Source organism: Benincasa hispida, chromosome 1, assembly GCF_027475165.1.
Source record: "Benincasa hispida cultivar pf3 chromosome 1, pf3_genome.v1.1, whole genome shotgun sequence".
In the NCBI taxonomy this organism is placed as follows: Eukaryota; Viridiplantae; Streptophyta; class Magnoliopsida; order Cucurbitales; family Cucurbitaceae; genus Benincasa; species Benincasa hispida.
The window spans coordinates 90,622,206-90,632,616 of NC_143478.1; the positions used below are offsets into that span (position 1 = coordinate 90,622,206).

The 10,411-nt window shown below is 32.2% G+C and overlaps 2 protein-coding genes across 2 annotated transcripts; both read left to right on the forward strand.

Moving 5' to 3' along the window:
* The first annotated feature begins 392 nt into the window (after window positions 1–392).
* Window positions 393–4,821, forward strand: LOC120069289 (mitochondrial-processing peptidase subunit alpha-like). Its single transcript, XM_039021006.2, has 13 exons — window positions 393–565; window positions 1,263–1,502; window positions 1,616–1,912; window positions 2,033–2,200; window positions 2,387–2,554; window positions 2,906–2,986; window positions 3,187–3,253; window positions 3,399–3,496; window positions 3,677–3,749; window positions 3,828–3,898; window positions 4,092–4,141; window positions 4,318–4,430; window positions 4,531–4,821. Exons 1-13 carry the CDS (start codon window positions 527–529, stop codon window positions 4,581–4,583), a joined length of 1,518 nt encoding a protein of 505 aa, XP_038876934.1. The 5' UTR covers window positions 393–526; the 3' UTR covers window positions 4,584–4,821.
* A 3,367-nt stretch (window positions 4,822–8,188) lies between these two features.
* Window positions 8,189–10,168, forward strand: LOC120071731 (profilin-like). Its single transcript, XM_039024115.2, has 3 exons — window positions 8,189–8,410; window positions 8,936–9,073; window positions 9,718–10,168. The coding sequence occupies exons 1-3, from the start codon at window positions 8,288–8,290 to the stop codon at window positions 9,850–9,852; spliced, it is 396 nt and encodes a 131-aa protein (XP_038880043.1). The 5' UTR covers window positions 8,189–8,287; the 3' UTR covers window positions 9,853–10,168.
* The last annotated feature ends 243 nt before the right edge of the window (window positions 10,169–10,411 follow it).

Sequence of the window (10,411 nt, forward strand, 5' to 3'; positions counted from 1 at the left end):
TAATAATTGTATCAATTTAAACCATGAACCTTGAATTAGTTTCAAGTAAAACCCAAAACTAATAGTTGTATCAATATAAATCCTGAACTTTCATGAGTATATAAATTTAACCTCTAAATTTTTACAACTATATCCAAATAAAACATAATGAAGAGTTTAAATTGTAACATTCATGATACTTCAAGATTTAAATTGATACAATTATTAGTTTGAAATTTAAATTGATACACTTTATGAAAATTTAGTTTAAATTTATACAATTATTAGTATAGAGTTTAAATTATACAACCTCTAAAGTTGATGGGTATAAATTCATATTTTCTTAATTTTTTTTTAAAGTAAAAAACTAGAATTACTTTATTTTATTTTTTTTTATTTTTTATTTTTACTGCAGATCTATTGGTTCAAGGAACAAAAACAAAGCATTTCCTTCTACCGCCCCCGTCATAGCCACCATTGAGGTTTCTCTGGAAAACTAAGGCAAGCCTCAAAACTTCTCTAGGGTTCACTGCCACTTTGCTCCACCATGCATAGAATCGCCGGTTCACGACTCAGGTCGCTCAAGGTCAGTCTAATCGTTCCTTTTGCGCCCCATCTTTCTGCTTTCCATGATTTTCTTTTCCCTCAACTATGTGAAGGAGAAAATTGATGTGTTCAATGAATCTCTTTTCGTAATCGAAGAAAGGTCTTGGCGTTATAGATCTGTTCTTTATTTTGTTTATGTTAGCTTCTCTTTTACGTGTTCTGCATATGGTTTCTTTGTGACGATTGAAAGCTTGACGACCCCTTTCGATCCTATACTGGTTAAATAGTTATAGGATGCTTGGAATGCAAAATGCTTATGTTGCATCCACGCGTCCGTTGGAGAGACGGGCATTCATTATGACGTCTTGATTTTTCATTGATAAATGGATTTGGGATTAACTCGTATTATCAATACAGCTATGGTTGTGTAATTTTTTTACATGAAAATTGGTTCATCCATCGTTTGGATGGTGTATGGGATAGGAATACTGCTTTTTAGTTCTATGTTAAGCTAGATTTATGCCTTGAAATTGCATTTCCTGCATTGTTTATCTCGCATAAATGTATATCGGAATGGCTGCATGGCATTTTTTTTTTTTAAAAAAAAGAACTCTCAAGAGATTGAGAGTGCTCGTGGAATTGAACTTTTTAAGCAACAAACAGCGATTTGTTAGACCAATTTTTTATTTTTTATTTTTTATTTTTTTATTTTTTGTTATGTAATTGCGTGGAATTAGAACCATACGGCCAATTTGGGGGCCTCTAGGTTTGCAACATCCAGTGCAGTTGCTGCAAGACCAACGTCTGGGGGGTTTTTTAGCTGGCTCACTGGAGAACGGTCAAGCTCTCTTCCCCCCTTGGAAACACCTCTATCTGGCATTACCCTTCCACCACCATTGCCTGATCACGTTGAACCAAGCAAGACCAAGATTACAACTCTTCCTAATGGTGTTAGAATTGCTTCAGAAACTTCTTCGGTATGTGTGGAGTTTGTAACTTATTGTACATCTAGTCTCTTGTTTTAATTTTTATAGTTAACATATTTATTTATTTATCATACTGACAAGTTTTAGACCGGTTGGCTAACCAGAACCCTGCAGCCTCTATTGGGATATATCTTAATAGTGGTTCCATATATGAGACCCCAGTGTCTTCTGGAGCATCACATTTGTTGGAAAGATTGGCCTTCAAAAGTACAACAAACCGAAGCCATTTGCGCATTGTTAGGGAAGTTGAAGCTATTGGTGGAAACACAGGTGCCTCTGCCTCCCGTGAGCAAATGGGATACACTTTTGATGCTCTAAAGACTTATGTTCCAGAAATGGTGGAACTGCTAGTAGACTGTGTCAGGAATCCTGTATTTTTGGATTGGGAAATCAATGAAGAGGTAATTGGGCATCTAGCCATCCGTTTAGAAGTTTGTCCATATGATAACTATGTGTGAAAAAATGGTAGTTTTTCACTTCTGTATCCACTGCTAATGTGTTGACTCCATGTATTCATACAGCTGCAAAAGCTAAAAGCAGAAATTGGAGAACTTGCAAATAACCCCCAGGGCTTACTTCTTGAAGCAATTCATTCTGCTGGGTATTCTGGTGCACTTGCAAATCCTCTTGTGGCTCCAGAGTTTGCATTAAGCAGATTGGATGGAACCATCTTGGAGGAATTTATTGCTGTGAGACCTTGCATTCTTTTATGACTATTCTCATCCCCTCCTTTTTTGTCCTTCGTGGATGATGGCCATACGACCTACTTTTTTAATTCGTCATATATCTTCTTAGCCCCCTCAGTATGGGGTAATTTCATTTTGTTGTTCCCTTCTCTCTTTTCCAGTATTTTAATTTCCACTTTTGGATTTCAGGAGAACTATACTGCTCCTCGAATGGTGCTTGCAGCATCAGGGGTTGAACATGAGGAGCTTTTATCGATTGCAGAACCTCTTCTATCTGACCTACCCAAAGTACCCAATGTGAAAGTGCCGGAATCTGCCTATGTTGGTGGGGATTATCGTCGTCAAGCTGACTGTGGGGTGTGTATAAACGTATTCTAGTTTATCTATTCACAGTAACCCTCCAGACCATGATTCAAAACCTTGAATGAGATAGAATGGATGTGACTTGGATGAGTTTTATACGTAAACCCATCTAAATCTCTAACCCTTTGAGAATAACATACGGGAGAAAAGAAAAGGGAATTATCAAAGAATTTAATATTACTTGGGCGAGACATGTAATTTGACCTTTGGTTCCTGTGAATGGCTGAGGGGATGATGAACTTGGTTTCATATCATAAAAAGAGAAAAATGATGAACTTGGTCACAGATATATTGTTTTCTATTGCGTCATTTTTGTATATTCACATAGGCTTTTCACTTGAGCAGAGCACACATGTTGCCCTGGCTTTTGAGGTTCCTGGTGGCTGGCATAAGGAGAAAGATGCCATTGTTTTGACGGTTCTTCAGGTACCTCCTTTTATTTACTTTTCATTGTAAAGATGATTATTTTTCTGTTATACCAAAACGTCTTTATCAAATTGTCTTGTTGGATTGTTTTAAAAAATAGAGAATAGAAACATGTTCAAGTACTCTCATAACAGGGGTAAAAAAACATGGCTAAAAAATTGTTCTTTGATAAATCCTATTAAAATCCCTCGGTCCTGCAGATGCTTATGGGAGGTGGTGGTTCATTTTCTGCTGGGGGCCCTGGTAAAGGCATGCACTCGAGGTTATGTAAGTATTACATTGGTTCTCTGTTTAAGATTTAATTAACCTTTTCTTCCCCTTCTTATCTATGGCTTGTTCTTTATTCTCTCTTCTATTTGTTATTTGCTTTACATGTGGTTGAATCTTTTCATTTGCTTTGGGTTTGAAACAGATCTCCGAGTTTTGAATGAATACCAGCAGATTCAATCTTTTTCTGCATTTAACAGCATCTTCAATAACACGGGACTCTTTGGAATTTATGCTAGCACTGTAAGGCGTAATCTTACTATAGATGTTTTATATGGTTAATGTACTTATCTTTCATCTTATCAGTATAAGTGCAAATATCTGTGCAGAGCTACAGTCTGATTTTAATTCGTCTTAGATTTAATTTGATGTAATTTAATTTAATTTTATGTACTTGCCTATCATAATTTCAATTGGGTGCAGGGTTCTAACTTTGTGGCCCAAGCAGTTGATATTGCTACATCGGAACTAATCTCAATTGCAACTCCTGGACAAGGTTCGCAGATTTCTGTTTCTGTGTTTTTTTTTTTTTGTAATTTCTCTGTTTAATACATCTTGCCCTCTGTTGTTGCAGTTTCGGAGGTGCAGCTTAACCGTGCGAAAGAGTCCACAAAATCTGCCGTTTTGATGAATCTAGAGTCCAGGGTACTCTTTCTATCTTCTTTCTCTCTCTCTCACGCACACCATATGTCTTTTGTCCGACCCAATTGTTGGGGTTGCTTTCACTTCTACGCTGACCTATGAACTGAAAAGTGAAAACAGAACCTTCCCATTTAATAAAGGAAAAATAAAGAAAGACAGAGAAACAACAGCAAGCTGACATTTCATTATCTTGCAGATGATCGTGTCTGAGGATATTGGGAGGCAGATTTTGACATATGGAGAGAGGTATCTTTTATGAATAAGCTCAGCTTCTAGTTTGTAGCCATTTTTTCTTCTAAAAACATTTGCACAATTAGTCTTCCTCCGATTTCTTTTTACTTCATGGGCCTTGTCCCTTCTGCACTCTGCAATATTAAGTTTTTGGTTGATGTTTTTTTTTTTTTTTTTTTTCAATATTCCAGGAAACCTGTAGAGCACTTCTTAAAGGCCGTAGACTCAATCACTTTGAACGATATTACTAACATTGCCCAGAAAGTTATATCTTCTCCTTTAACAATGGCATCATATGGAGACGGTAATATTCTAACTTGTAACTCAAACCGATGAATCAGAATATTAATGTAATTATATATCTTAAAGACTGACATCTTGAATCTCCATGGTTGGCATTGCAGTTATTAATGTCCCGACCTACGAGTCTGTTAACAGCAGGTTTCACAGAAAATGAGATACCTGTTCATTTTCAAGCACACCATTTCTGATACTGTTTTGGTCTTCTTGTTCTTCGCCTTGGAAGCAGTTTCGACTTTGCCTCGCCATTTGCAATAAATGTTTTGAATGAAAGTCTTTTCAGATGATGTAAAATTATCTGTTTGTTTCCAATTCATTGAGTTGCTCCCTGTGAATCGTGGAGGAGTTTTTGACCTATTTATTTGAATATTAACCCGGGCATTTTTCCCCCTTCATAGCTTTTGTCGCATCGTATCCTTATTCTATCTTTATATTGGCAGTGTTGGGGTCAATATCTTCAAGGGCAACTCGAAAAGTGTCCTTTAGAAAAAGAAAACATCTTATATCCATAGGCTTTGTTTTTCCTTTTCTTTGATCCGGTTTGGTTTTGTACTCGTCTCAGATTGCAAAAAGAAAGGAACAAATTAGCCAAATTTGCATGTTTATCGTTAAGAACATAAATAAATCAATGGTTAAATTACAACCAATGCATAATTTTTTTACTACGTGTCGCTAATGCATGGTTGTATGCTTGGGCTTTGGCTTTTTCGTTTGGGTCCCACTCTAATTTAAATATAATTCACTTAAATTAAATTATATATATATATATATATATATATAACAAACACTTATCTACATTTTCTTTTCGTTGAAGGTAGTCCAGTTTAAAAATTTTGTAATGGTTTATGGTTTCGATTATAAACTATGTTAATATTTAATCATAGTTTAAAATTCGATCCAAATCTCGAAATGACTTTGGAGTTTTATTGGGGGAATTTCATTTTTTTCCAATTTCGACGAATTTCGAGAAAATTTTGAGATTTTTTAAAAAATTAATTACGTTAGTTGAGTTCAAAATTTTCAATTTTATGATCCTTATTACACACGATTTTATAGTTTCACATACTAATATCAGTTTTGACAAAGGTAAGACTTTGTTATGGGTAAGTTTTTCTAATTTCCAGCTTTTTTTCAATTTTTTTTAAAAAAACTTTCATTTATAAAGAAATTGAATTTGAAAAACCATAAAAAGATAACATATGTTAATTTTAACCTTATTCAAATTTTTTTCATTAAATTTTCACATCATTTTACCTCAAAATTGAACTGATGTGAGTTTTTTCTTTAATCATCGAAAACTTTTAGAATTTTTATATCATTTCACCTCAAAATATTCATAAACTTTATATTATTTTGTAATTATTTTCCATTTCTTTTTTAAATTTATGTTCTCGCATCAACATTTATACAAACATTTACAATAGACATCTAAATGTTATCTTACTTTATAGAAGTTGTGATTAGAAATGGTCAATTATAGTAGTCAAAATCAAAGTTCCATTCACTAATTATAATAATTTTCACCATTTTTCATTATTTTCCAGATTTTTTTCGAAATTCCTATCGATATCAATATTTCCATAAAATCGGGACTTTGATATTTTCAGGGACACCGAACCTTGGATTTAATTGGCTTTTTTTTTAATTTTTATATTAATAAACTACCTAAGTATCATTTGTGTTAATAAATCACAAAGATTAAATTATTATATATTTACTTAATTTTGATGAGACTTTCACGTTATAGTAAATTATTATGAACTAACTATTATAAATTATTTAAAATGTTAAATTAGTAACATTTTTCACTAGAGAAACTAAGATCCATTTGGATTGAATAGAGGATAAAAAATATATATTTTTAAAAAACCATTATTACTTAAACTCTTTTGATGATAATGGTTTAAAATATACTTTGATAATAATGGTTTAAAATATACTCTGAAATTGTCTCAAAAGCTATTTTGAGTTGTAGCCAAATATTTCAATTTTTTCTTAAATGATTATTTTTCAAAATTAAACACTTAAGGAGCGTTTGGGGCAACGACTACCGTAAATACTATCTCAAAATCCTAAACTTAGTCAATTCTATTTCAGAACCCCCATTTGCTACTGTATTTATTATTTGCTAGAGTTTTTACTATTTTATATTCATCATTTTTTATTTTTTGCTACAGTATTTTCTATTTCATTTTCAAACTAAAATAGTTTACACCTCAAACACATTCTATTATAACTCAAACTAAAATAGTTTACACCTCAAACACATGCTATTATAACTCAAACAAAATTATCTACACCTCAAACACAAACTATTATAACCCAATTATAATAACCAACTTCTTGTCTCAAACGTTTCCTTAAAATTAAAAGTTAAACCAAACACACCCTAAGTCATTATAAATTTTAAATCCAAAGGACTAGATTACAACAAGCTAAAGTTCATAATTAAATCCTTTATTATAAGAAAATTAAATTGTTACAAATTTAACAACATTACAAGTTAAAGTGCAAATAATTACATCATTACTTTTTAATAAAAAAATCATGAATCAAAGTAATAGTTAACTATTGTGAAATTGAGGAGCAAAACAATGAAAACTATAATATAGTATAATAAATAAATTTAGAAAATAATAAAATTACAAAATATGAAATATAGAAATTTATGGAATTCTATGATTTTTTTTTTTTTCCATTTCTCACTAATATGTGATCTTTAAAATCCAAAAAATACAACTATTTATAGGTAATTTGATAACGATAATACAGATACTAAGTGTGTAATCATAGAAAACAATGGGATAATAAGAGAATGACACTTGGCCTACTATACATAGGCATCTATTTACTTGTAATATTTATAATATTAATCTAATTTTTAAATATACAGTCTTTTTTAGTTTGGTGCTAAGTGGAATCCATCTATTTCTAAGACAGAAGTATAAAATTTATTTTATGATTGGTATCTCAAAAGATACTCTTTTTTTTTTTTTTTGATAAGAAAGCCCATTGTTATTTTTGGACTAATAAAAATCAATGTTTAAAATAGAAATATTGAGATATCAATTTTATGAAAAATATAATAAGCATATCGAGTAAATATTATTGTTGATGAATATTCTAAAAAAATAAATAAATTATAAAGATAAAATATTTAAATTAATAAATTAATATTTTAAGTTTTTTAAACAAGTTAAAAGGTTTATTATTTACCTTATATTCTAATTAATTTAATTACTTATTTTGTATGTTTCATAAATTTTTTTATGATATAATTTGACTTACCTTTCATGTGAATGTTAAACATTTCTATAAAGATATCAACATGTCGAATGATGAAAATTTAATACATAGATTAAACGTATAATTGTTATATTTCTTTCTTAAAAAATGAAATTGGAAAATAAAGCAACTTTTATGCTTGTTCTATTTAATTTTGATTTGGACTGAACTAAAATTATATGTTAAAAGCAACTTTTATGATTAAAAGAAAGTGGGGCCCGGGGAAGGCCAGCCATGAGCATCAGACGGTCGTGATAAGCACTGTAAAGAAAAAGAATGATTATGGATACAGCGAATCAGACCCCATTTGCCACGTTTCATCAGGGCCCCACTCCGAACGAGTCTCGTGGATTAAAAGAAACCCCACAAATGTGAACGACACCCGTTCGATCAAATCCAAATCAACGGCGCAAAATACATCAGAAAGGACCACCAAAAAAAGGAAGTTCCAAACAACACTATATATACCCCTCTCATCTTCTTCTTCGAAGTGAGAGCGAATAAACCAGAACCAAAACAAAGAAGGGAAACTAAGGAGGGAATTTCATTGATTCAGTAACTTGGTGAACATCGAAAATGTCGTGGCAATCTTACATTGATGATCAGTTGATGTATGAGGTCGATGGCCAGCATCTCAAAGCCGCTGCTATAGTCGGTAACGACGGTTCTGTTTGGGCTCAGAGCTCCGGTTTCCCTCAGGTGTTTCTCTTTTCTCTCATCAAATTTTGTTTTCAAATGGCGTTTTTCTGATTTTTCTTCCTTTTTTTCGGATCATTATATGCCGTTCTCGTTTTCTTTTCTTTTACCTTTTAGTTGTTGTCGACGTCATGATCAAATAGGCTCCAGATTTCCTGTTTCGGATATAATGAGCGATGCGTTTCCTGAAAATCGAGTTTCTACGTTTCTTGTTATTATGATCTTGTTGCGATCTGAGAATTCTGCACTTTCATTGCTGATCGTAGATTGTTTCCATTGTTTTATTATTGTATATTGTATATTGACGTGAGCATGAGCGTGGATCGGGAAATGGATTGATCGAAGAAAATGTCTGTAAGTAGGAATTTGAAGGATTCTGTTTCCAATATATTTAGTTGCGTTGGGATTGGAAACTTTGTATTGGCGATTGTTGAATATTCTTGTTGATTAAGAACATTTTTCAGCAATTTCTGTTGGCTGGTAGTAGTTTATGGATAAATAAGCATATATCTTCTTTTGTTATTTTAGTACAAACCAGAAGAGATTTCTGCCATTATGAAGGATTTTGATGAGCCTGGATCTCTTGCCCCGACTGGGTTGCACCTTGGTGGATCAAAATACATGGTTATTCAGGGAGAATCTGGAGCTGTTATCCGTGGAAAGAAGGTAATATCTTGCCGTGATTCTCTTTTATCTTATGATAATCGATCATCAATGTTGTTCATTCTATTTTATGGTTACTCTAATGCAGATTATATACAGAGACTCGACCATTAGGATTGATTATTCTATGAATATTAAGAATATCAAATGCACATTCTGATAATTATGTTCTTTTTTCTTTTTACAAGAAGATGTTGAATAAAAATTGTTAAATCCATTTGATTTTGCTACTTGAGCCATCACTAATGGGTTCCTCCCTACGAAACAAATCAAATCTAAAGAAGAGACCTAAACCTGTGAGATAAATCATTTTGTTCACTGTCTCCATTGTTGGACTTATTTATGTTTCCACAATATTGCCTATTTTTGTCAAAGTCCCATTGTTGTTTTTATAAGATTCTAGATTTTTACTATTAATTAAACCCACTTTGAGAAATTAGTTCATAGATTTGTATTATTTTTGTCAAATTAGTTCCTAGATGGGAAATTTCCATCATTCATGGTTGGTATCATTTTTCAACATTGAGAAATTTCCAATAAATCAATCAATCTTATACTGTGGAGTTTGCATCAAGCAATCTTAAGAGTTTCAGTACATTTTCTGTGATGGTTCTTCAAATTTGGTTTTAATTCCATCCACTTGACAGGGCACTTCTGGAATCACTGTAAAGAAAACAAACCAAGCACTGATTTTTGGTTTATATGATGAACCAATGACACCAGGACAGTGCAACATGATTGTTGAGAAGTTGGGAGATTACCTGATTGATCAAGGCATGTAATCGTTCATCTCAATTTCTCAACTCTCGTCTATTCTATACATAATTGGGATTTTGAGCTGGTGTCCTTTTATGGCTTGTGAACAACTGAGTTGTTAAGAGAAAATAACAGTGTGAAGAATCAGGATGAAGAGCAAGAGTGTGGTGGTTTTGGTCGCTGATTTCTACCCATTCGATGTATTTTTGCCTTTTTTTCCTTCTTTTTGTGTATTTATTATGAATACACTACTTCAAATCTGAATTTTTGAAAGCATTACACGTATGAGATTGTACTTATATTGTTATTTTGGTTTTTAATATTATTCAAAGGTTGTGATCATTCCATTGTAGTTCAGTAATGCGTACCCCTATTCAATAAAGGAGGTGTCTTGGTATGAAAAATCATTAAACATAAGCTAATCTTCACCATTAATTATTTGATACATAATTATGAGGATTTTTTGGATTCACCCGACAAATAAATGTATTTTTTAAAAAATCATTTTTGTTTAAACAATTTTGATAAAAATATATTTGTAAAATTATTTTGAGTGGTTGTCAAACAATCAAATTTCTTCTTGGT